This window comes from Ictalurus furcatus, chromosome 13, assembly GCF_023375685.1.
Source record: "Ictalurus furcatus strain D&B chromosome 13, Billie_1.0, whole genome shotgun sequence".
Classification (NCBI taxonomy): domain Eukaryota; kingdom Metazoa; phylum Chordata; class Actinopteri; order Siluriformes; family Ictaluridae; genus Ictalurus; species Ictalurus furcatus.
Window position 1 is genome coordinate 13,504,473 of NC_071267.1, and position 25,732 is coordinate 13,530,204.

The 25,732-nt window shown below is 39.2% G+C and overlaps 1 protein-coding gene across 1 annotated transcript in view; it reads left to right on the forward strand.

Annotated features, from left to right (window-relative positions):
* cacna1g (calcium channel, voltage-dependent, T type, alpha 1G subunit) overlaps positions 1 to 25,732 on the forward strand; it is a 221,427-nt gene that overhangs the window by 141,865 nt on the left and 53,830 nt on the right. The window contains exons 15-21 of the mRNA XM_053639816.1: positions 3,489 to 3,582; positions 3,867 to 4,048; positions 9,058 to 9,537; positions 9,678 to 9,778; positions 12,031 to 12,154; positions 19,348 to 19,416; positions 23,286 to 23,470. Coding sequence (XP_053495791.1) covers positions 3,489 to 3,582; positions 3,867 to 4,048; positions 9,058 to 9,537; positions 9,678 to 9,778; positions 12,031 to 12,154; positions 19,348 to 19,416; positions 23,286 to 23,470 — 1,235 coding nt within the window. The remainder of the gene's footprint in view (positions 1 to 3,488; positions 3,583 to 3,866; positions 4,049 to 9,057; positions 9,538 to 9,677; positions 9,779 to 12,030; positions 12,155 to 19,347; positions 19,417 to 23,285; positions 23,471 to 25,732) is intronic.

Below are 25,732 nucleotides of genomic sequence, written 5' to 3' on the forward strand. Positions count from 1 at the left end.
TTTTCTATGAACGTAGGATGAACTTTAAACGTCAATATCGCAGTCGATAATGTTCATGTAAAAGTGGGCAGTCAAAATTGTAATCGAGATCGATATTAAATTAATTGTGCAGCCCTATGCTATTAGTCCTAAATCTCCCCTGTCCCAACTTTTTTGGGACGTGTTGCATGCATCAATTTCAAAATAAACATTAACCTTCAAAAAACTATGCAGTTGATTAGGTAGAACATCAAATACCTTGTCTTTGTATGTTTTTAGTTTAAATACAAGAAAAAGTACATTTACAAATCACTCCTCTTTGTTTTTATTACCATTTTCCATAATGTCCCAACTTTTTCAGAATCGGAGTTGTACATTTTATCTCATTTATACAACTGAGCTGTTAAGGGCCTTGCTCAAGGGCCCAGCAGTGGCAGCTTGGTGGTGCTGGGATTTGAACTTATAACCTTCTGATCAGAACTCCAACATATTAACCACTGAGCTACCGCTTACCACTTCATTGTGGTTTCATTTACTGCTCTGAGAAATATTAATTATTGCAGGTAATATATTTTTAAATTGCCATGTTGTGAGGATTTTTATTAACAGCAAATGTGCAGATATCAATATTCCTGTCTGTCTGTCTGTCTGTTTGTCTGTCTATCTGTCTGTCTATCTATCTGCTATAGTTATTTGTGTATCTATTTCTGATTAAAAATAGTTCTCCTTAATACTATGCTACTTTTCTGTCTCTTTAACTACTTTTCTATCTGCGGTACAAAAAATATCTAACACATCTCCACTTTAGGAACTGGCCAAGAGGGAAGACTTGCATGGTCAGCTGAGCTGTATTCAGCTGCCAGTAGACTCAGGGGTATGTAGCACTCCTCCTGACGTGTAACCCACTGCAACTAATCAGGAGGTCCCCAGAGTGTGCACGGTGTCACTTGTGGTTGTTTGCATAGAAGCAGATTTGTCTTTAAAGTCCCTCTTCAGGTTCACTTGCTCGATGCCTGCAGGCAAAATTCAAACCTTTCAAAGCCTCTTTATTTTATCTGGCTTGGAGAGGATGTTTTTGTGGGCTTATGGAAAGCCACAGTGAAATCAGGCAAAGCCAGCCAGACTACCAAACAAAAGCAAATAAAAGGAATGGGAACTCACTCTAAATGGACTTGAAAATCACTCTGCACAAGATAGCTTAAAGTACTGTCTTACATACTTGAGTGATTTGCCCTTGGTTAATGTTCATTTAGTTTGTTATCATAGCTTACACTCCACGTCATCATTGGTAATACTACCAATTCTATTGGACGAACGGGACTCTAAGATTGGAGGTTTGGTAATTATGGAGGAAAAAAAAGCTTTTGATCCTGTTGAGGAGACTGTCTGTTTATTATCCTGGACATCATCGCTTTTATTTTTCCCTTACCATCTATGCAGCTGTGCTAGGTGACACATGCAGTCAGAGGTCATAATGAGAGGTTAGCATCAGATTCATATGTCTGTCTCTCAACATCATATCATCCATGTAAACAGATGCAAAGTCACCTTTCACTAAAATAGTAGTCATTAACATATTGCAGGTCATGTGAAGATTGCCAATTATAATCAGTTGAGAAAGTTTAGTCTCCTCAAAATGAGAAACTACTCTTGTGAACAACCCCATCCATACACACCCAGCTTAGAATGAAGCTGATAATATTCGCTACTAAAATTATTACTACTTTCATTAACCTAGGATGACACCAAAGCGGTGTTTAGTTGTTTAGGCATTTATAGGGAAGGATGCTGCCAATTGAGGTGACTGAGAAGATTAGTTAAAGCCCCAAAACCAGTGAACCCTGAAACATATCTCACCAGTCCTTCTGGTCTGTCTCTGCTGAGGAAGACCACATGGGACTGAATATTTAGATTGCCAAATCATGGATACACAGAGATCTGCCCTAGTAACTCCACTCAGCCAGCTCGAGGTGAAAAACTACATAGGGTGATGATGCTAACCTAAAGAGTAAAAGCACACACAGGCAAACAAAATTTGTGGGAAATGGTTTGTACTGCTACCTACGAACCTATCACAGCTGTGCTTATTGTGTTTTGTTCACCACCACACATAAAGCAAGATCTCTTTCCGAGTCTCGATTTTTAAAATTCAGAAATCTTTTGAAGTTCTTTTGTTTTTGCTCGTATTGTACTTGATGTTGTGCCCTCCCATCTTGACAAGTCCTGTTCAGTGTTCACCATGCTTTGTTTTAGCCATGGTGGGAAATAATTATTGTTTTATTGTCCAATAATCCCACTGGTTTCGGGCTTTTTCACACATCCATCAATCAGTTGTCACCTTTTGTTGCAAAAACAATTGCTCAAAAACGTGGAGTTTGGACTTGATTGTTTTAAAGTGAAACCAGTGGGAGGCACTGACATTAGTTAGAAAGGTTTGTCAGAATAGTTTTTACTCTTTCTCATACTCTTTCTCTTTTAATCTTTCTCCTCTCTCATTTTGAACATCATAGTGCTGTGAGTATGAAAATCATATACCAAAAGGGAATGCAAAAATAATTAGTTTGGCATCAGTTTCATGACCAAGAACTCCACAACTTAATTGGCTCATTCATTTGGGTGCCGTTCTCCCAATCCAATTTGCTCCTTCTTTTCATGTTCGAAATCACCCAGATGGTCACCATATAAGATATGATAGGATATCTTCTTTTATTAATATATACAGATTAAAATTCCAGCTCACATCTTCAGCCTTACCTGAGATTAAGTTTGCTAGATTATACACTTTATTTTTTAATTATTTGTTTAAACAAAAAACTTTTCCAACATGTTTGATTACTATTTTCATTTTGTCATGTTACATTGATAGAATAACAATTTCATTGTTTTTATACAATGACAGGAGGAATGAAATGGAATGTGGATGAAGGACAGAGAGAGAGGGAGAAAGAGAGAGAGAGATTCTTAACTGGTGCTGCTGTTCTGACAAACCACCCAAGGCTGAAGTTTTGCACTAGACCACACTGAAACACTGGGTTTATGGTGACTGTAGAGGGAGGGGGATACAAGCGAAAATAAAGAGACACAAGTCTCTGATAAAAATAGCAGAGTTTATTTCTACAGTGCGATTATTGAATGTGTCTGTTCTACTAATGCTGTTCTTCCAGTGGGCCGGAAAAAAGCCCCCGCACATATTCAACACCATGTGGATTCGTATTTACACAAATAAAGCAGATGGTCTAATCATGAGATCATCTTCTCAGAAATACATGTGAGTGATACATTTGAAAAATATTTAGACCTTGTATAAGCAAACAGCTAATTCAGTGATGACAGTGGTTTCAGAGTGGTGCTGCACTGCAGACTGAGACTGTCCATGCATGACTCTCACATGGATCACAGTTGCTCTCTGACCTTTAGGTGTGAGGGCTCCTGGGATTGGAAGGCCAGACCTGCACTGAACTTCATGTCCCTCTTGTCCTACACTAACACCTTTTCTCTTTCCACCTAAGGGGGATGGCTCCAAGTCGGGCTCGGAAGCAGATTTCTATACACAAACCATTGATGATGTGTGCAGAAGCAAAAAAGATGTGTCGGCTTCATCTGGTGAGATCTTTCCCTTGCGCAGACGTTCATGTTCTCTGTAATAATTGTTTTCCTATTAGTATTATTATTGAAAAAACACTGTGTGAGCTCAGATGTCTGACCTTATTTCCTCTCTTGTTATTTTCTGTGCTTTGCACCCTCCCTTTGCTAGGGGCTAAGGGCATGCTGAAACATTTATGTTAGAAAATGTACCTCATGTATTTTTCAGCTATCTGCCATGTCTTCCAGAGGAACCTGATGTTTACTGTGTGTGTCCTATCTCTTTCTGTCACTCTTGATTGTAGTAGTACCCATCAATGGCCATGTGGATCTGAAGGCCAGCATTACACCTCCTCTTATCACCCACACGGCTGCAACACCCATGCCTGTGCCCAAGATCTCAGGAGGAGATGACCTCGCTTTGGGATACATGTCACGCAGGGGCAGCAATGTTTCTGTGGAGCCTGGCTGCCATGAAAAGACTCCGGTCAGTACCACGAAGCCTGGGTACAGGCCAAACTGAGTTTCTTAAAGCCTGTTTTTTCCCCCCTTTTTCTTCAGAACAGTAGGTGGTTCTTAACTTTGTAGGCTGTCAACCAAACAATAGAGCATTGTGTTAAACAGCTAAAAAGCACAAAGCAAACATTTATTAGATGTGTGGTTAAACAAAATATGGTACACATAAAGCTGTAGATATTACATGTTTTGTCTGTCTTGGGCAAAATACTTGCAGTGAGGTAAGCTAAAAGTTACTCTACAAAACATGTAGTTTAACTTGCTGTTCTTTGGAGAATTGTTTTTATAATTCAAGCTACATGACAAAAGTAACCAAACTACATTAAAGCTACAGTGGAGTCTAAATATGTGTATACCCTTAAGATATGAGGATACAAAATTTAGATTGATTGCATTAGGTTTCACATGTTCTTTAATTATAATAAACAGCAAAAATGGTCAAATAGTGTATGTTATGATATAATGACTACGTTTACATGGACAGCAATAATCTAATTATTGACCTTATTCTGAATAAGACAATATTGTGATTAAGGTGTTTAATTGAGTTGCTTTTAGAATACTCCTTTCATGTTCCTGTTTTACATGTTATAGAACATAGATCTATTAATGGCACACGTCATTACGTCCCCACGCCACGCCGTACGATGTTCCCTCCAGAATTTCACATATCGATATACAGTTTTGAGTGTTTCATTTTTCATTTTGCGAAAGCTTCAAGTGCATTTAATTATTTGTCATTCTATGCGTGCAAATAGACGAATGCTTGAATCCATAGGCTGCATCCGAAACCACATACTTAGCTACTATATACAGTATCTCACAAAAGTGAGTACACCCCTCACATTTTTGTAAATATTTGATTATATCTTTTAATGTGACAACACTGAAGAAATGACACTTTGCTACAATGTAAAGTAGTGAGTGTACAGCTTGTATAACAGTGTAAATTTGCTGTCCCCTCAAAATAACTCAACACACAGCCATTAATGTCTAAACCACTGTCAACAAAAGTGAGTACACCCCTAAGTGAAAATGTCCAAATTGGGCCCAAAGTGTCAATATTTTGTGTGGCCACCATTATTTTCCAGCACTGCCTTAACCCTCTTGGGCATGGAGTTCACCAGAGCTTCACAGGTTGCCACTGGAGTCCTCTTCCACTCCTCCATGACGACATCATGGAGCTGGTGGAAGTTAGAGACCTTAGGCTCCTCCACCTTCCATTTGAGGATGCCCCACAGATGCTCAATAAGGTTTAGGTCTGCAGACAAGCTTGGCCAGTCCATCACCTTCACCCTCAGCTTCTTCAGCAAGGCAAAAGACGTTATCATGCTGGAATACTGCCCTGCGGCCCAGTCTCTGAAGGGAGGGGATCATGCTCTGCTTCAGTATGTGACCATACATGTTGGCATTCATGGTTCCCTCAATGAACTGTAGCTCCCCAGTGGCGGCAGCACTTATGCAGCCCCAGACCATGACATTCCCACCACCATGCTTGACTGTAGGCAAGACAGACTTGTCTTTGTACTCCTCACCTGGTTGCCGCCACACACTCTTGACACCATCTGAACCAAATAAGTTTATCTTGGTCTCATCAGACCACAGGACATGGTTCCAGTAATCCATGTCCTTAGTCTGCTTGTCTTCAGCAAACTGTTTGCGGGCTTTCTTGTGCATCATCTTTAGAAGAGGCTTCCTTCTGGGACGACATCCATGCAGACCAATTAGATGCAGTGTGCGGCATATGGTCTGAGCACTGACAGGCTGACCCCCCACCTCTTCAACCTCTGCAGCAATGCTGGCAGCTCTCATACGTCTTTTTCCCAAAGACAACCTCTGGATATGACGCTGAGCACGTGCACTCAACCTCTTTGGTTGACCATGGCGAGGCCTGTTCTGAGTGGAACCTGTCCTGTTAAACTGCTGTATGGTCTTGGCCACATTGCTGCAGCTCAGTGTCAGGGTCTTGGCAATCTTCTTATAGCCTAGGCCATCTTTATGTAGAGCAACAATTCTTTTTTTCAGACCCTCAGAGAGTTCTTTGCAATGAGGTGCCATGTTGAACTTCCAGTGACCAGTATGAGGGAGTGTGAGAGCGATGACACAAAATTTAACATACCTGCTCCCCATTCACACCTGAGACCTTGTAACACTAACAAGTCACTTGACACCGGGGAGGTAAAATGGCTAATTGGGCACAATTTGGACATTTTCACTTAGGGGTGTACTCACTTTTGTTGCCAGTGGTTTAGACATTAATGGCTGTGTGTTGAGTTATTTTGAGGGGACAGCAAATTTACACTGTTATACAAACTGTACATTCACTACTTTACATTGTAGCAAAGTGTCATTTCTTCAGTGTTGTCACATTAAAAGATATAATCAAATATTTACAAAAATGTGAGGGGTGTACTCACTTTTGTGAGATACTGTAGTAGCTGAGATACATGTATTTCTCCTACTATATAGTAGGCAAGTACATGGTTTCGGACGCAGCCGTGCTGTCTTGTTTGCCGTAAAACGGTTGAGCACTGCTGTGTGTGTACGTGTCCTGTCGCAAAATGCGGTGAAAACTCCCACCCGATGTTAATAGTGTGATTAAGGTGTGTACATGTCTGTAATGCACGTCGATAATGTGACTAAAACAGGAATACTCCACATGTATTAATTCGATTTGTGTTAACTTCGAGTATGACTTTAGTCAGATTAAGGTAATAAATAATCGTTGTTTACATGGTAGTTTCATAATCAGAGTATTGTCTTAATTGGGTTAATATTGGATTACTGTTGTCCATGTAAACGTACTGAGTGTTGTGAAAAAGTATTTTGCCCCATCCTGATTTCTTCTGTTTTTGTGTATATCTCATGCTAAATTGCTTCAGAAATTAAAACAAAATCTAAGATAATGCAAAGTCAACCTGAGTAAACACAAAATACAGTTTTTAAATGATAATATTATTTATTGAAGCAAAAATGTTATCCAATACAAACTGGGCCTGTGTGAAAATGTATTTGCCCCCATAGTTACTAATTCCCCAAATCTATAAAACTGCATTCATAATGGGGTTCAGCTGGATGAGACACAACCAGGCCTGATTACTGCAAACTCTGTTCAATCAAATCAACACTTAAATAGAACTTTTTCAACAGCATGAAGTTGGTTAAATGGTCTTACCCAATAACACACTATGCCATAAGTAAAAGAAATTCCAGAGATGATAAGGAAGGTGATTGAAATACATCAGTCTGGGAATGGTTACAAAGCTATTCAACGGCTCTGGGACCCCAAAGAACCACAGTGAGAGCTGTTATCTCCAAATGGAAAAAACTCAGCACAGTAGTGAACCTTCCCAGTAGTGGCTGACCTTCCAAAATTCCTCTGAGCACAGCAACGACTCATCCAGGAAGTCACAAAAGAGTGAAGGACAACATGAAAGGACCTACAGGTTTCTCTTGCATCAATAAAGATCACTGTTCATGAATCCACTATCAGACATACACTGGGCAACAAGGGCATCCATGGAAGAGTGGCAAAGCAAAAACCACTGCTAACCCAGAAGAACATTAAGGCTTGTCTGAATTTTGCCACACACTTTGATGATCCTCAAACCTTTTGGGAGAATGTTCTGTGGACTGATGAGTTGAAAGTGGAACTGTTTGGAAGACAGGGGTCCCGTTACATCTGGCGTAAACCAACGCAGAATTCCACAAAAAGAACATCATACCTATGGTCAAGCATGGTGGTGGAAGTGTGATGGTGTGTGGATGCTTTGCTGCTTCAGGGCCTGGGCACCTTACAATAATTGAGGGAAACATGAATTCTGTTCTTGACCAGAAAATCCTAAAGGAGAATATCCAGTCTTCTGTCCGTAAGTTGAAACTCAAGTGCAACTAGATTATGCAGCAAGCCAATGATCCAAAGCATAGGAGCAAGTCCTATTCCTAGATGTAAGTGAAAGTCTGGTCTTGGAAGCATTTGGTTGCAGTTATTGCTGCTAAAGATAGCACAACCAGATTTTAAGTTTAAGGGGGCAATTAGTTTTTCACATTGCTGATAGGTGTTGGATCACTTTTTTGCTACAATGAAAAAAAAAAAAGATAAAAAGTGTATTGTGTGTTTACTCAGCTTGCCTTTGTTTTATGTTGTATTTCATTTGAAGATCTAAAACTATCTAGTATGAGAGATACACAAAAACAGAATATTCTCTAATAACTCTTTTGCCCTTTTGCATCCTCTAAACAGCTGCAGCAGTAATATACAAATAGTAATCAAAGAAAACTGACTGACAAACAAATTTGTTATTGTGGTTTACTGCTTTTATTACTAAACACACAATTAAATAAATTGAGGCAGTTGTCCCTAAGCACTGGCTGGATTAGAAGCAGCTCCATTGTATTGCTTTTAAAAAAAGAACAGTGCCTCAAACCACCTGCATAATTTGATGGATTTTGTATGTATATTATACATCCAAAATCCATGCATACAGTATATTCAGTCAATAAAATAGTTGATCTCCTACAAACTACTTTATTTAAAAAAGGAACAACAGTACTCCCTCGCTATTGGGAAATATAGTTAAACTGATAGCTTTGTTAGTTCATCTTGTCAGAGGAATATCCAAAGTTCCTGCCAATTGCCCATATGCCCTTTATACGTCATTGCTGGCCAGTTGCTGCGGAGGTGGGTGGCACATTGAGATTATTCTATTTCAGAGAATGACTTTTTCTCAACTTCCTGCCTCACCTCTCCTTCTCCAATGTGCTTTTCTTACTTTCTAAATGTTTTTTGAAGGAAGAATAAACCAGCCTTCAGTCAGTTTGAATATGATTTGATGACTCAACAGCAATATGGGCTGTGAAAGCAAACATGCGTGTCTCTCTGGTGGCAGAATTCCTTTAAAAAGGTTTTGTATAAAAGTCTCAGTGTAAAGACCTTATCTGACAATATTGTGAAAGTTCCTCCTGCCATTCACCTTGCAGTCAAGTGTGCGAAGCTCCCCACATGCCCCCTGGAGTTCCAGCAGCAGCTGGAACAGTCGACGCTCCAGCTGGAACAGTCTAGGCCGAGCACCGAGTTTGAAGAGGCAGAAGCAGCAGTCGGGTGAGCGACGCTCCTTGCTCTCCGGAGACGGCCACTCCAGCTCTGATGAGGATGGTGCTGGAGGGGGCAGTGGCAGAGGAAGGATGTTGGAAGGGGATAATGTTTCCCTCAGCAGGACAGATTCTTTTGGTCAAAGGCCACGGCATAGGCGTATGGAGTCTCTGGAGACACGCAGCTCCTTCGACCTGCCTCCGGACACGCTGCAGGTGCCGTACCTGCACAGATCAGCTAGCATCCACAGCACACGGCCACCAAATCTGATCAGCAATGGGAAGAGCTCACCCACGGGGGCCACAATGCAGCTCTCATTAGATGATCATCACAGTGAGGATGACAATGCTGATGAGGAGGGAAACTTGGTAAGAACAGCTGCAGTACTTATTTGCTGCATATTAATAATTGATATAGAGGAATTGCTGACTCTACAGGAGGAAAAGAGTTTTTTATGTCTTTAAGCATCTCTTTTTCTTCTTGTTTTTTCCCCCTTCTTTTTTTGCAGAGTCGACGAGCACGTCTGTACCGCTGGCTGGAGCATAAGCAGCCTGAATGGTGCAGGCAGAGAAACACCTGGTCTCTCTACCTGTTTCCTCCCGAGTCCAGGTGATCCTGCTTATTCTCCTGTCATATATGCTGTGTCTGCCATTTTTCACTAACAGCACACTCAAACTGTCCATTTAGTTGGTTTTGCCCTATTCTCATGTGCGTTTTGGAGTAAAAACGCTTCTTGGGGAAACTCTCAGAGCTTCAGTTTGAACTCACATGTATGCACAGACCACTGTTTTGGCCCTGCCTCTTCCCATCTTCACACTATGCTTTATAGAGTATTTATTAGACGATAAAAAGAGGGGAGAAATCCCAGCTTCACATCATGCGTTCTGCCAGCACTTTACTAATTAAACATCAGTCGCACATCCTCCTTCTCCTGAAGTGTGCCCAAAAGGATGTGGATTCTCACCATGCTGCATATTCAGAAGCTGATCTCATCATCCTCTGTGCTAAGCAGCACCACTTAGATGCATGTGTTTATGTCTAGAATGTGAATTCTTGCTTAAAAGGAGGCTAGGAATTATCTTTGTTACCTGTTTGGCAAGACAGAGCCATCTTCTGTCCTATATACATAACATTATAAAGGAAGTCTAAGGAATGTGCTGCTTTGGATATTTCCTGTTAGCAATCTGGAGCTCTCTCTCAAATACTGTACTTTGCATACGATTAGTGCTAGTGGGTTCATGCATATATGAAATATAGTGTGCTATTAATACCCAAATTATGTAATGTCAGAGAAAAATGAAGCATGGACCATTGGAGACATTTTGCACTCATCAGTTGCAGTATGTTCTACATAGCAGAAGTGAGCTGCTACATTTTAAAATGAAATGTCAGTTATATTTATTTCCTTTAGTTAGCATTTATTTAGAAACATTGTTATTTGACAAAAAACCCAGGTGTTGCCTATACTGTACAAGGGAATAGTGTATAGATTATAATACTGTATACAGTGCATAGTATGCCATTTTAGACACGTGACCATCACAACCATATATGCTTTTCGATCATTTCATTATAGATTTAGTCCCCCTTTACTGTTATAATAACCACCACTCTTCTGGGAAGGCTTTCCAATAGATTTTGGAGAATGGCTATGGGGATTTGTCCATTCAGCCACAAGGGCATTATTGCATCTCATGCAACTAGTGCATCTGAAATTTACATTGGGTTTGTTTTATGAAGCTGGATCAAGCTGGAATCTCAATTGCTTAAGTGTAGCACAGAATACTGTATATTATATGTGTGTGGTGGTCTGGGAAAACCCAGATGTCTTTGTGCCTGAATGCTGGCAAACAGACAAAAATTAGGTTTTGACCAAAATGTGTTTTTTATTTTTTATTTTTTTATGGGAAGCCATAAATATACACTGTATGACCAAAAGTTTGTGGACGCCTGACCAGTCACGTTCATATGTACTAGTTAAACATTCCGGTACATAATTCATCCCCATTTTCTACTGTAACAGCCTCCACTCTGCTGGGAAAGCTTTCCACAAAATTTTAGAGCCTGGCTGTGGAGATTTGCCCATTCAGTCACAAGAGCATTAGCGAGGTCAGGCACTAATGTCGGGTGAGGAGACCTGGCATGTAGTCAGCATTCCAGTTCATCCCAAAGGTGTTCAGTGGGGTTGAGGTCAAGGCTCTGTGCAGGCCACTCTAGTTCTTCCACATCAGGCTTAGCAAACCATGTCTCCGTGGACCTCACATTGTGCACAGTGGCACTGTCATGCTGGGACAGGTTTGGGCATCTTAGTTCCACTGAAAGGAAATTGTAATGTTACACCATACAAAGACATTCTAGACAACTGTGTACTTCCAACTTAATGGCAGCAGTTTGGGGAAGAACCACATATGTGTGTAATGGTCAGGTGTCCACAAACATTTGGGCATAAAGTGTATTAAGGAAGAATATGGATTGAAGTAAAGTTGTAGCACACAAGCTACTAGTCTGCTAAAACATGAGTTATGCATTGTAGTTTGTGAAAAAAAAATCCAAGTTATGGTCATTTTCAGAAGGAATGTCCTGGAGCAACACATTCTTCTGCCATAATTTCAGACTCTAGATTCTTTTTTTCTTTCTTTAATGTTCATGCGACTCAATAAGCAATCATACTTGCAAAAGCATAAACACAAATCCTCTTGCAGTGATTTTCTAATGATTCTTAAGCATTCAGTATCTTGCAAGTGAGGCTAATATCATACAGTCTATGCTTGCCCTAAAATTGCATAATTATCGGATAATCTGTATTAATTCTTTCATGCCGTGTCTGTATTCTAAGCGCCTGACTTGATCATATCTTACAGGATTCGTGTGAGCTGCAATAAAATCATCACGCACAAGATGTTTGACCATGTGGTGCTTGTTATTATCTTCCTCAACTGCATCACCATTGCCATGGAGAGGCCCAAGATTGAGGCAAAGAGTCCTGTGAGTGCACATCAACACAAACATAGAGTCACATTTGATTAGAGGATCAGAAGATCGGTAAGGCCGGTATTTAGTGATCTCATAGGAATAGTTAGTGCGGCTTGTTTCTAAGGCAAAGCTCAGTCACTGTATTGATAATAGATTCAATTATCTGCAAGGCTAATAGGGCAAGAATATACAAGGATATGTTAATAGATAGGTAGATGACCTGGAAATCAGTTCATAATTTGCCTAATGTTTGAAAGACAAATGAAGAAGCCACACACCAAATCACACCCACAAATTAAAAACACATTTCACCACATTTCAGCAATCGGAAGCATTAAATTGCACATGAATTGAATTTTGTATTTAATAGGTGCACCATTTGCTGTGGTTCAGCCTCATTAGAATGAACACATTCGGTAAATGAATGATTATGCAGGATTTAGAGGACGAGAATGTAAAAGGATTCTGTTTCTTCTTCTCGCCTCTTTTCAGTCCCAAATGAAAGATTAGCTCAGTTTAAGAGTTTATTCTTATTCGGAGTTTGACAGTTTAACAGCCCACACACCCAGCAGCAAAATAATACAGACGAAGGTAAAGGTCTCTGAAATTGCCAGCAAGAAGGGATTTCCTATAGATTGTGTTATCCTGATGTCACATCACATTAATCTCACTGTCAGGATGTCGGAAGGAGATGCCAAAATATTGCATGAAAAATTATCTTCTTGTATCTCCAGCAGTTACAGAGGCATTGGATGTTGTGACTCTTTGTTTGAGGTAGTTATGTAAAATTGTTATGTAATTAGTTCTTTTTAATCCTCTTCAAATTCTTGACTCTATGAAAGATTTAGATTTAATTGGCTCATTTACAATGCAGTTATTTATGGAGCCCATTTTAGCCTTTGATGAAAATATATTTGCCAAGATTTGGCTTTGCTTCTGCATGCATGGCCCCATCTTACAGTAAGCATGGCATCTTCAGAATAGACAGCCTTGATATTTTTAATATTCTTTTCATTCAAGTGTTTTTTCAGCAGGGGATAACCCCAACTGATGATGCTACCAGAGGGCCTATACATGCTCCCTATAAATAATGGCCAAATGAATAGCTTAAGTAATAAAAAGCATGCACAGCCTTTACAGACACAATATATGTTTATGTTAAAAACATTCACAGCCAAATTAATCTGCCAAAACAGTGCTGAGGTGGCTCAGAGGCTTTTTCAATTCTGTTATTGTAAGGAAATTAAAACTCTTTAAACTTTTTATTATTATTATTATTATTATTGTATATCAGAAATGTTACAAGTGTGAACCAATCTAATTTCTGTAATAGTGCCTTGGAACTAAAAAGCCGTCGATGCATATGACATTGTAATGTAAACGACATTTCAGAGTACATGCTTTAATATTCACAGAAATAATGGATTTCTCAAAGGGTTAAGGTTGCGTTCATTCTTTTTTTATGAAAATGAGAAAACAAGGAAACCACTTTTTTATTTTATTTGTTTTACTTGGCAAACATTAAAATAGGATTTTTTTTACACAAAATATTTTTTTAAATAAATATTGACTCTCTGCTTATTTCATCACACAATGAAATACAAAAAAATTAAATATTCATGCATCCAAATATGAATACAAGTAGACTATTCTCTGGTGAAGATGTGTATTCTGGAACCTTATTGTGTTTTGTGTTTTCATATAACACATGCTAAAAATCAGATCAACATATGCAGAAATATTTTTTGGTTATGTCAGGGGAATATAGAAAATTGAGAAGTGCCATTATTAACAGAAAAAAAAAAATATTCTTCCTCATATACTGTTTCCAGAAGGAATTACTTAATATTATGATATGTGGAAATCAACCTGTGTGCATGTGTAGGTTAGTAGGGGTGGACGTATATAATCTAAACTGGAATATCTCTTGCTTTCAAGTAATCACATTACTATATAGTATTGACATACAATATGTGATTAATGATAGCATATGTGGATGATATACAGAGGATACAGATTTGCATGCATTGCTATCTGTCTGTGAGTGAAATGTGTGGGTTTGACTCAAGGGAGATCTGCTCAGAACATGAGCAGCAGGTTTCTAATAGACAGCTGATGGAATAGGTACTAGTGTGAGTAAGCACAGATCACAGGGGGCTATTATGATAAATTTATCTGTTTCCTGTATTTTACCTTTTTTTTTCTTTTTTTTTTTTTCAAAGAAAGCCCAGGGTAGGTGGCAAGTCATGCAGTACTGAAATGCATTTTTTACAGCGCTGTAGGCATTTAGAGTTCAGAGGCTTATGATTTGGACTGAAATGACTTGTGAAAAGGCTTGAAATAGAAATTAATGCAAATGGACCGTGTTCAGTCATTGTTGCAATGGTATTTATTTTCCTTCTTTGTCACACTCAGAATGGTGGAGGATTCTGAAGCTGTTGGCAAAAATGACCCAAAAGCTCTCATGTTTTTTTTGTTTGTTTTTTTTTTTTTTTTGTTTTGTTTTGTTGTTCTTTTTTAGACACATTGTGAATCATGGGAGAGTCTGTTTTCTATCCTTTTTTTGGTATGTAATCTGGTTTTTAATTTTTGTACCTTTTGCCTCTGAGGCTTTCGGGTTTGATTGCCTCTCTCTGAACCTGCATAGTAAAGCTGTAAAGTGTATAGAGAAAATAAAGGGAAAAAAGTGTACACATCTATACCTTTGCTTATATGTCCATGAAGTAAATCATTTGTACAATTTGTACATAGTTTTAGTGCCTTTATGTATATATCTTTATGATTTAGATTCTATATTTGGAGCCTGCACCCCTGCTGAATGTTTAATTAGATTTTATAGTGTGGCACTTGCCCAGGTATAAAGTTCATATTAAAGGTACTGACATAGCAACAAGGAAAGGTATCATTGAGTGTATCCACAATAGTAACAAAAACCTTTATAACATTCATTTTTTCAAAATTGCTTGTTTTTTTTTATTGTAATAGGCAATGACATCATTCATATAAATAAGAGTTTAATAAAATGACAGAAATGGAAAATATGACTCCTTCAAACCTGCATTTTATGGTATGACCACAAAGAGGCAGTAGTTTTCTCCAATGCCCTCTGGCTTAATGGCCATCTGTCATGCTTACAGCCACTTCCATCTCAGAATGAACTTTATTCTAGTTACTCGGGAAGGTGTTGCTCCCAAAGTACTTGGGATTTTGCACTTATGGTCAAAGGGGTTAATCATACTGTATCTTTGAAATAATCTAGGCAACATGAGCCAGTTCCTTCGCAAAGAATTTTCTGATTTTGGTCATGTATCCCTTCTTTCTCATGTTTGTGCATTTTGATTGGCTTTATCTGACTTTATCTGGTTGGATCACCTGAAATATCAGTTGGGAAACGTGATCGTAAATTAGCTGTGATAATCTTTTACAGCATTTAATAGGATGGTAAATATAAAGATGTGTGTTCCTGATCTTTGAATGTACTGTAACATGTTTTCTGCAGATACAGTAGATCCAGATTTTATTGAAATTTTCCAACTCCCTCTTGTTGTTAGGCTTAAAAGCATACAATTGCCAAATAATTGCAATAGTTTTCTTTTTAGCAGCCAGATCATGACCCTGGGTATCGTATCCTGACTGTTTTCCCACTTCATGCCCAGTTTTCCCAAGATAGGCTCCGAATCCACCGTGAACCTGACAAGAATAATATGGTTGCTGAAGATGAATAAATCATGACTAGTTAGTGCATTAATCAGTCAAGCCAGTGTCTCGATTGCACATAGGGGAATTTCATCTACTCTTAACACATACTCAAATATGCTTCAACTCAAAAATAATATTGCCGTTCAACATTGATAACATTGTTAACATTGTGATAATAAAGTGTAACTGACATGCCTAATTGACATGTAGTCACAGACACTCTCTCTCTCCCTCTCTCTCTCACCTCACCTGTTCAATTTAATTGTATGAACTTTTTAACTTTAATCAGATACATTACTCTCCATGCTCTTACACCAGTCACAGCTCTATGACGAAGTCTCTGTATAGTAACAGGTTGCTAACTGAGCATGTGGCATTAATACATCATACGAGGACATGTTTTTCATTTAGATATTAACAAATGCCATCAGACTCCACACCTGAGCCTCCTGTAAAAAGTGTGCTTTTCAGAAAGTGTGCCGTTTCAGAACTTAATGTAAGAATGAATATATTGGGATGGTGTGGAGGTGTGGCGCAAATGGAATTGTAGTAAGATTTATTTAGTACCTTACTCTGTGCTTGTGCATATTGGAGAGAGCAGGGTTTCAACAGTTAGAAGCACTGACAGATAGAGCTAGGCTAGAGGTGAGTGACCAAGACTTTAAGGGATCCAGCAGTTAAGCCCTCTGGCATGGTCTCTCATGGACCTCTCTAACAGGATGGAGCTGAGGCTCTCTGTGTAGATGCTGTAAAACGCAATCGTGAGGACTGGAAGTGCAGCATAAATAAAGAGGAGAGATGGAAATGGCCTGTCGAAGTGCCGTTTTCTTTCCCTGAACCATGAGTTAAATAGCAAAGCACTCTCTCAAACCTTTGCATATGGTTTCCTTTATTATGGGCTTCAGGTCCAGAGCTAAGTTTGTGACAGCTATGATAAGAGAAAAAAACAAAACCTTTACCATCAATGTTTTCCATAGCCTGATTAGTAAATATAAGTTTGAGCATTATTGTAAGCCAAGTAACAAGTGTGAATGCTACCTGAAGCAGTGCAGAGTATAGGCAGCATCTGATTATCAGCCAGCAATATGATCATGGAGCTAATCTTCAATGCCTTTATCCAGGGCAAAGCAGGGCTGGTAAAGGGCAAGGCGAAGAGACAGTATACACCTGACACAAGAGAAATTAGTGTAATGGCAGAGATTTATCTATACACTTTTTAACCACAGTAGCTGTCTAGATCTTTCAGGCTATGCAGCAAATGGTCTCAAATCAGTGATGATTTCAAATGTATTTGACAAGACTTCTTTATACATTTTCCACCTGGGAGCATGGAGGAAGCATGGCTGAGGAGAGAAAGAATTTGTACACAGGGTTCCTCTCAACTAGCTAAAAATGAGAGCCTTGCAATTAAAAGTTAACTTATTAATTGATGATGAAAACGAATTAAATGTTGTATGATGTCTGTTGTTGTGTGCAATCGATCACACCAACTTAAACTGATAAAGGCTCATCAATGTTAAGCATATTCTAGCAGGGTGATGATGATGAATTTATCAAATTTGGTTAAGTCCTTTTTTCAAGTAGTAATTTCTTAATTTGCTGGGATTAAGCAAAAAAAAAAAAAAAAGTAGGCATTTCCACATAAGTGTTGAAATATAACCCATTTTATAATTGAATCTAGCAGCTTCAGGGTTCAGTGGGTAATTCTGCGGTCAGGTTACTGTCTGTGCTGTATTTATCCCTGTGTGTATGTGGGTTCTCACCCAGTGTACTCCACTGTCCTCCCACTGTCCAAAAAAACATGCTGGTAGGTTGTTTGACTACTTTAAATTGCCCCTAGGTCTGAGTGTGATACTCTGCAATAGACTGGGGTATCACTTCCGTCACAACAGCTGTTCTGCTTGGCCAGGATAAAGCAACTACTATAGATGATAATCAGTGATTATTTTTGAAAAATACAATATCAAAAGATATACTTTTACTGTGATATGAAAGTCATTATACCACAGCACTGGTGAATTCTCAGATCTAATTGCTCAGAAAGTGTTGATTTAATATTCTCTTATAGCAGCTTGGACTGTAGTGTCAACTGTAATTCATATCACATGTTTATATTAATGTACTCACTCTAATACTTTAGCATTTCTCCACATAATTATAAAAGGATGAAAAATGTTATTTAACAAAGAAAAATTTATAACCATTGATATGGTGAAAATTTCTGTAAGGAGACATTTATTTAACATTTATGGAAAGAGACTGGGGTATGAACAGTCAGTAAATGTTTTGCCTCAGGAGAGTAATTAGAGGAATTAGCATGTTAGAGTTTCTCAGTTACATGACATGCTGCAGTTTTTGTCTTATCAACTTCAAGAGAAAAAAAAGAGCCTGCTGAGGGAACGACTGTTTATAGCTGCAGTAACGTAAATGACAAGAGGAAATGGGGTGTGCAGTGGCTTAGTGGTTAGCACGCTTACCTCGTCCCTCGTGGGGGTTTGAATCCCGCCTCTGCCCTGTGTTTGCTGAGTTTGCATGTTCTCCCTGGTTTCCTCCCCAGTCCACAGATATGCACTGTCCTGTAGGCTGATTGGTAGTTCCAAATCCAGGGTGTTCCCCACCTTGTGTCCTGAGTTCCCTGGTAGGCTACAGACTCCCCTCTGACACTGTGTAGCATAAGCGGTATGGAAAATTGAATTTCATTGCACAAAATTGAATGTAAATATACAAATGTAAATATGTGGAATAAAAAATAATCATTGGCAAATTAAAAGTGGAGTGGAGGAATAAAACACTTTTGGATATGACATTGTTGCAAAATCAAAATTAGCTTTGGGATGGTAATGGCATCACACCATCCAATCGTTGATTATTTTTCTATAATGTCATGGTCTCTCATGTTTATTCTTTACTTGTACAGTGGTAAAGGACTTAAAATTTTATCATTCAATTCTACAAAGAGCTTGTTAGATCTGAGGGAGCTGTAGTATGGTCTTGGCATCAGAGGGGATTGTCAGCAACAGAAAGAAAATATTCACAGAACTGGCTAAGAGTGTTATTTGAGAGTTTTTGGCAGTTGCAGTTGTTTTTTTAAGAGTTTACTTTTCACAGATTTGCTAATAACTACACTGTGCGTTTCCATTTTTAACCTGTTTGATTCATGCCCTGCAAAGTTGCAAATTGGAACTGATTTCTTTGGGGTAGGAATACTATGGTCTTCATTACCTGCTAAGGTAAATGGGTAATGTACACATTGAATGTGATAAACAGTTTCTCATGTACTGCCTGTATGTTTGTGTGTGTGTTTGTGTGTGTCTGTGAGATGTTAATGCATTTGGAGTACTCTACGCGTGGGCAGAGTCACAGCGCCATAGCTAACTTCACAGGAGGCACCTCTAATATGCGATGTGGCTCACATGCTCACACACATAAACAGTGAGCACTGCATTATGTGTGATACTGCAATGACTAAGCCGTCTCTTTCTTTCCTCGTCTCGCTCTCTCCACAGGAGCGTATATTCCTGACGGTGTCCAACTACATCTTCACAGCCATCTTCGTGACTGAAATGACAATAAAGGTAGGAGGTAACACTGGCATTTGCTTGGGTGTTGGCTTGTTGGTCATCTCTGATAGAGGGGTGGGGTTCTAAGCCCTGCCTGACAAAAAATAATGCTCAATGCATTTCTGCTTTAGATCAGCATGGCCAGGCCAGACCCACTCATGACATTCATAGATACTTGGACAAAGGTTGAAAGAGTGTTCCCCCTCTGACAGCTTCAACTTCCCTCAAATAGCCAAATTTAAAAATTCCAACAGACTCAAGATAAGGCAGCCATTAAGTCCACCTTTAAGATGTGCCTTCAGCTCTCAGTGCTACGTTTGTTAGTACTACGCAGAAAGGATTGTCTGCCAGATATTCAAATGACTAGCATTGAAATGGATGAACATGCTGAGACCTCTCAAGAGAAGCCAGAAAAGTTCACAGGTGTCATTCAGTGAGGTCTAGGTATTCTATTTTGAGAGCTGCTATATGCCAGGTCACACCCACTCACGTGATTTCAAATGAAAATCATGCTACAGAATAATTGTACTCACTGGAGGTTAATTAACAACGCCTTACAAAAAGTGTCTAGGGCAAGAGTGAGAGAGACAGGAGGGGTGCTGCAGGGGTGCGGCTCTGTGTGCCTGACGTGCCTTTGTTCAGGTGCGGGTTTGATCGGGTCGATATTTGATATATTCATTTGCAGTGCATTAGGAGCCTTCGCATTTCTCCTGGGGAAGTCTTTTTTGGGAGATGATCCTATTTTTTGTCTGGATTTGTTTACTTCTGCTGCTGTGAGCTCATCTTAGATTTTATTTAGATTTAGATTGTGCCATTAAGTTACTGCACAGGCTCAGCTCATAACTGCCATTGTAGTACAGCAAAGATCCTAAGAGAAACTAAGAAGCATGTCTTTTAAATATGCACTTAAAACACGAGATTATGGTAAAGTTTCTGCCAAAATACACAATACCGTTTGTCAGGCGGCAGAGAAGGTGACAGTTCGAGGTTAAGAATCTTTATTCTTAAACAGGCAAACAAATCCAAAACACGAGGCAGAATCAAAGTCAGAATATAGGCAGAGGTCTGGCCATGTGCAAACAGAGATAACTGGGCAAAAGACAAAGACATAAACCAAACAACCAGAAACGTAGTTGTGACCAGGGTTGGGAGGGTTACTTTAAAAATGTTTTCCGTTACAGTTACAAATTACTTGATAAAAAATGTCATCAGTAATGTCATCCAAGTATCACAATATGAAAGTAATGTAATCTGATTACTTTTGGATTACTTCAAGGTCACATATATAAATAAAGTCAAGAGAAAGGCAATATGATCTAAAATACTTTTATTTAGAGCTTATTTTAGAGCTTAAACATGTTCAGTGTTTGGATTTGTTTTATATTTGTTTTATCGCCTCACACCACCAGGGTCGGGGTTCGATTCCCGCGGCTCTGTGTGTGCGGAGTTTGCATGTTCTCCCTGTGCTGCGGGGGTTTCCACCAGGTACTCCGGTTTCCTCCCCCAGTCCAAAGACATGCATGGTAGGCTGATTGGCGTGTCTAAAGTGTCCGTAGTGTAGGAATGGGTGTGTGAATGTGTGTGTGATTGTGTGCCCTTCGATGGACTGGCACCCTGTCCAGGGTGTACCCCGCCTTGTGCCCGATGCTCCCTGGGATAGGCTCCAGGTTCCCCGCAACCCTGAAAAGGAGTAAGCGGTTGAAGATGGATGGATGGATGAATGAATAAAAGATCACTGTCTCTGATGCGGGTAACATTACATCAAAAGTTAGGGTGACCATATTCTGGTTTTCCAAAGACAACACTTTTTTTTCGTGTCTTAATGCGTTCAAAACAGTGTTACTATGAATGCAGATTTTAATACACTATTAGCACTATTAGCATCACATAAATATATATAAATTCGTACATTCTTTTGCATGTCCATGGAATAAAATAACTATCAGATGCCATGAGTGCACCTTCTGCCATTTCTGCCATCATTTACACATTTGAATGGCCATGTAATACGAAGCAATGTGATAACTTGAAATTAAAAATGACCTTATATGGCCATGGGTATTGTTTAATTTCAGGACAGCTTCATTTTCTGCTATTGTCAAGCAACTGTTTAATGGCGTACACAACAGCGTTTCACCTTAGCGTGTTCGCTAAGAGTAGGCTAATGGTTGAGAGGCAAGAATTTAGCTAATAGTTGCTGCAAGCGCTTTATTATCGACCAATTGGTGTGTGAGAAGGCGGGAATTACAGAGAGGGTTTAAAGCAATGCAAATATGTGCACACATGATGCAGTATTAGACCATGAGCACATCATAACATAACACTAAAGCTGAATCCCAGACATTTTCTCAAATTTAGAAATCCCGGCCGGACGCGTTTTTAAGGTCTGAAAAAGACGACGTAAGGTCACCCTAACAAAAGCATTTCAGAGAACAATTTGTGTTCATTTCTAACCAAATTAACTTTGCACCATGAGGTTGCTCATGTAAGTCACGACTGACAAGAGAGAACCAGAACTATAATCACGCAGCTGTCTATATTGTGTTATGTCAAAAGATTCATTACATTGGTTTTAAATGAAAAAATTGTAATCCTGATAATATTCCCTTTTTTTTTTATTTTTTTTTTTTTACAAAGGATACTTGTAATCTGATTACTTTGTTTTTTGACATATCTGTTACGGATTACAGTTACCAGTTTTTTGTATCCTGATTACGTAACGTGTTACATGTATTCCGTTACTCCCCGAGACTGTTCACAATGAACGTATACACTGAGAGTCCTGTGTAGTGTGGCAGTGATTATGTAATTGAGTCCAAGTGTGTGCAATCAGAAAGATGGCGAGTATGAGAGAGTTTGTGATTGCTGTTGGGTGCTGTTTGTAGGCCACTCTGTGTTCGTGGAGTTGTAGATGGTGGACATGCTTGTAGGCCGCTCTGTGTTACTAGGAGTCGGAAGCAATGCTGTTTCTGGTATTGACGTAACACTTTTGAGTTCTTTTTAACAAAGTTTATGTATGTTAACGTACATTATAATATAATATAATATAATATAATATAATGTAATATTATATAATATAATGCAACATAATGTTTGAATTCTCAAATCAGAAGGTGTGGATAAATTTTCTATAACAGCATGACTCTGATAGTAGTTCCGGTTGTGACATACAATGATATGTTTGTTATTTCACATGTTTGAATTATTGTTGTTGTTGTTGTTTCTATAGTAACAGCTCATATACAATGACTTGTATGGCAGACACTCCACATAAATTAAAAAAAATTAAGAAAACGTGTTGTTATTTAATACAGAAAAACTATAATCACGGGTATAAGGTATACATTTCTGTAAGAAGATATTTATGTAACATTTAAGGAAGGAGTCTCCAGTTTCAGTTATTTGTAACAGTTAGCAGGTTTTCCCCAGTGAGAGAGTCTTCAGGATCAGGGACTTAGCTCTTTCCGGTTTCTCTCTAACATGGCAAGCATGACATTTTACTGTTTTATTAACTTCAGGAGAAAGGAAAACGAGAGACTGAGGAGAAAAACGGCTGTTTATAGCTGCTATAAGTAATAACAGGAAGTCACTTTTCTTGCAGATGTTTCATAACATTAAATGTAATTATTAAACACTTTAGGGTATGCTGTTATAGAGTGATGAATCAGCTTTGGGGCTGCGATGAGCCTGTGATTTACATAGGACACCACATATAACACCACACTGGCATGGAATTTTTTTCTCAATTTTACGCCCTAGTATTTTATTCCTTACATGTAATATCATGTAAATTTTATATACATGTAATATATTCTGAACTAGTTCAATTAGTGATTGCTCATCTTGCGTGTGTGTGTGTGTGTGTGTGTGTGTGTGTGCTGAAGGTGGTGGCCCTGGGCTGGTGTTTTGGAGAGAAGTCATACCTGAAGAGCAGCTGGAATATTTTGGATGGGATGCTGGTGCTCATCTCAGTCATTGACATCCTGGTGTCTTTGATTTCAAACAGTGGCACTAAGATCTTGGGCATGCTGCGTGTGCTGAGGCTGCTGAGAACTCTTCGCCCCCTCCGGTATGTAGTTATACTGCTGTTCTGCAAATTTGCTCAGCTCTAACTTTCCTGCTTTCTTATCTCTATGTTCTGAAAAGGTCATATTTTCTCCTTGAATCTATGAGATGCCTTATCTTACAGTTATGTGCATGTGCATATGCCTCATGCCTCACTTCTTGTAAAGAGAACCTCTTGAAGCCAGCTGAAAGACTGATCAAATATTCAAGAGGAGCACGAAATCTAATCTTCATCCAATTTGACTGCAAAGTACTTCTACCGGATCTAACCTCTCATCATTCATTCATCCTCTTCCTGCATTGATCTGTAGTTTTCTAGTGTTTGGGATTTAAAACAATAATGATGAAGGATGGGTTTGACATCATCATTGTTATATTCCTGAAGAAAAGCAGAAAAAGAAATGAAGAAAATTCCACTTGTGAGACAGTGTGTGTTTTCAGGGACCGCATTCCAGCTGAGAACTGCATTCCATGTTTGTTGTTGATTAGGTAGTGCCTGTGTTCCATGTGTGAAGGTTGTGGATGATCATGCTTTCAGAGAGACATCACAGAGGAGAATCTGCATGTGTCTTAATTCATTTTTATGATGTTGTCCATCAGAGGAAATTTCTCTTATGGTGATGTGAGGCCAGCAATGGAGGCAGAAGTGCTGAGTGCATCTTACTGCGAGTTATAGCTGATCCAATTACTAACACTGTTTTAATAAGTTGAGGTCAATGTTTTTTGTTTTTTTACTCTAATATGTGACGGTCTTCTCAGTTTCTGGCAGCTGGCAATAAAATATCTCTTGGAAGGACAGACTCTGGTCTCTGTGATGACACAGGTGTTGTAAATGTAATAAAAACCAACTGACCACAAACATCTAACCGCTCAGGACAAGGAGGCACCAGCTCTTGCACTAGCATTCAGATCTACCTTAGGGAGCATGTGCAGTTTGGGTGTGTGTAGATATTGCAGATTTATGGGGAACACCAAATTCAACTTTAGTTTTAACACCCCTATTTTCAGCCAAAATCACTGATTATACTTTTAAGACCTGCACCACACACACACACACACACACACACACACACACACACACTCCATTCCAATGCTTTTCCCCTATACCTGCTATGCCACTGGTTTTCTTCACATTGTGACACTGCAGTTTTAGCATGAATACTGAGTCAGAGTACTGTTTGAGTGGAGTGTGTGTGTGTGTGTGTGTGTGTGTGTGTGTTGGTGTACATGTTCCCCATTATGTGTAAGGACACAGTTTGCTGTTGTACACAGTAGATTCCCTGAAGTACCAAAAGCCATGTGAATAAAACATGTTGTGCCGTGTGTTTCCGTATTTCAGCCCTGCAGAGTTTACATTACAAAGGTGTGTTATTCTCGCTCACAGCCGAGCCAGCCGCCAAAACGCTCTGGAGCATTTTACTGCTTGCATGCGGGCTTCAGCATCATTGGACACCTTTCAAAGTTTTACTTGACTTTTAAACCTTTCTTCAGTCTCTGGGTTTTATGTTAATACACTCAGCCATGGAGTCCAAGTTGAAATCAAAAGAAAAAAAAGGCATAAAAAGTCTCCGCAGGACAAGCTCAGCTGCCCCAGTAAAGATGTGCCTGGTGCATGGAGGGCTGGGTAATCTACACCATATGTGGGCTGCTTGCTAATGCAGATTCAAGGTAGGATTATTTATCAGTGTGTTAGAGTTTAGTGGGGAAGTGTGTTATTTTGTGACTGCGTGTGCATTTATGTTTGTGACCATGTCTCATCAGAGATATTAATAATGTCACTGCAGTGTAGTAGACTGAGTTATCTGATATGTCCACATACTCTCCCATGTTGAGTCCTCAATCGTCTGACCCGCTGGTTGCTTGATGTTGCACAAAACGCCACCAGTTTGTCTAAATCAACCTTAACATGATGTGAAAATCTGTGTGCTCACATTCATTCCTCTTAGATCATTGGCTCTTTTAATATGTCCTTTCTCTAGGATGAGTCCAATTTGACCTCCAACATACAGCATGATGTCGAGATCCTGTAGCCACACTCTGCTTTATTAACATTTGTTCTCGTTATCTCTCCTTAATTATAAATATTTGGAGTGCTCACCCTGTCTCTGATTCATTTGTTAAGCTACCGTCTCTACAGATGCGCGGAAACGAGTTAGTTGTCCTGTATTGCATATTTGCTGTAATTATCAAGAGGAAGAGCAACAAAAAGGAAGGCACACAGATGGGTTCAATTGGTTTTGTATTATGGTCTGATTAGTTTCTTAGG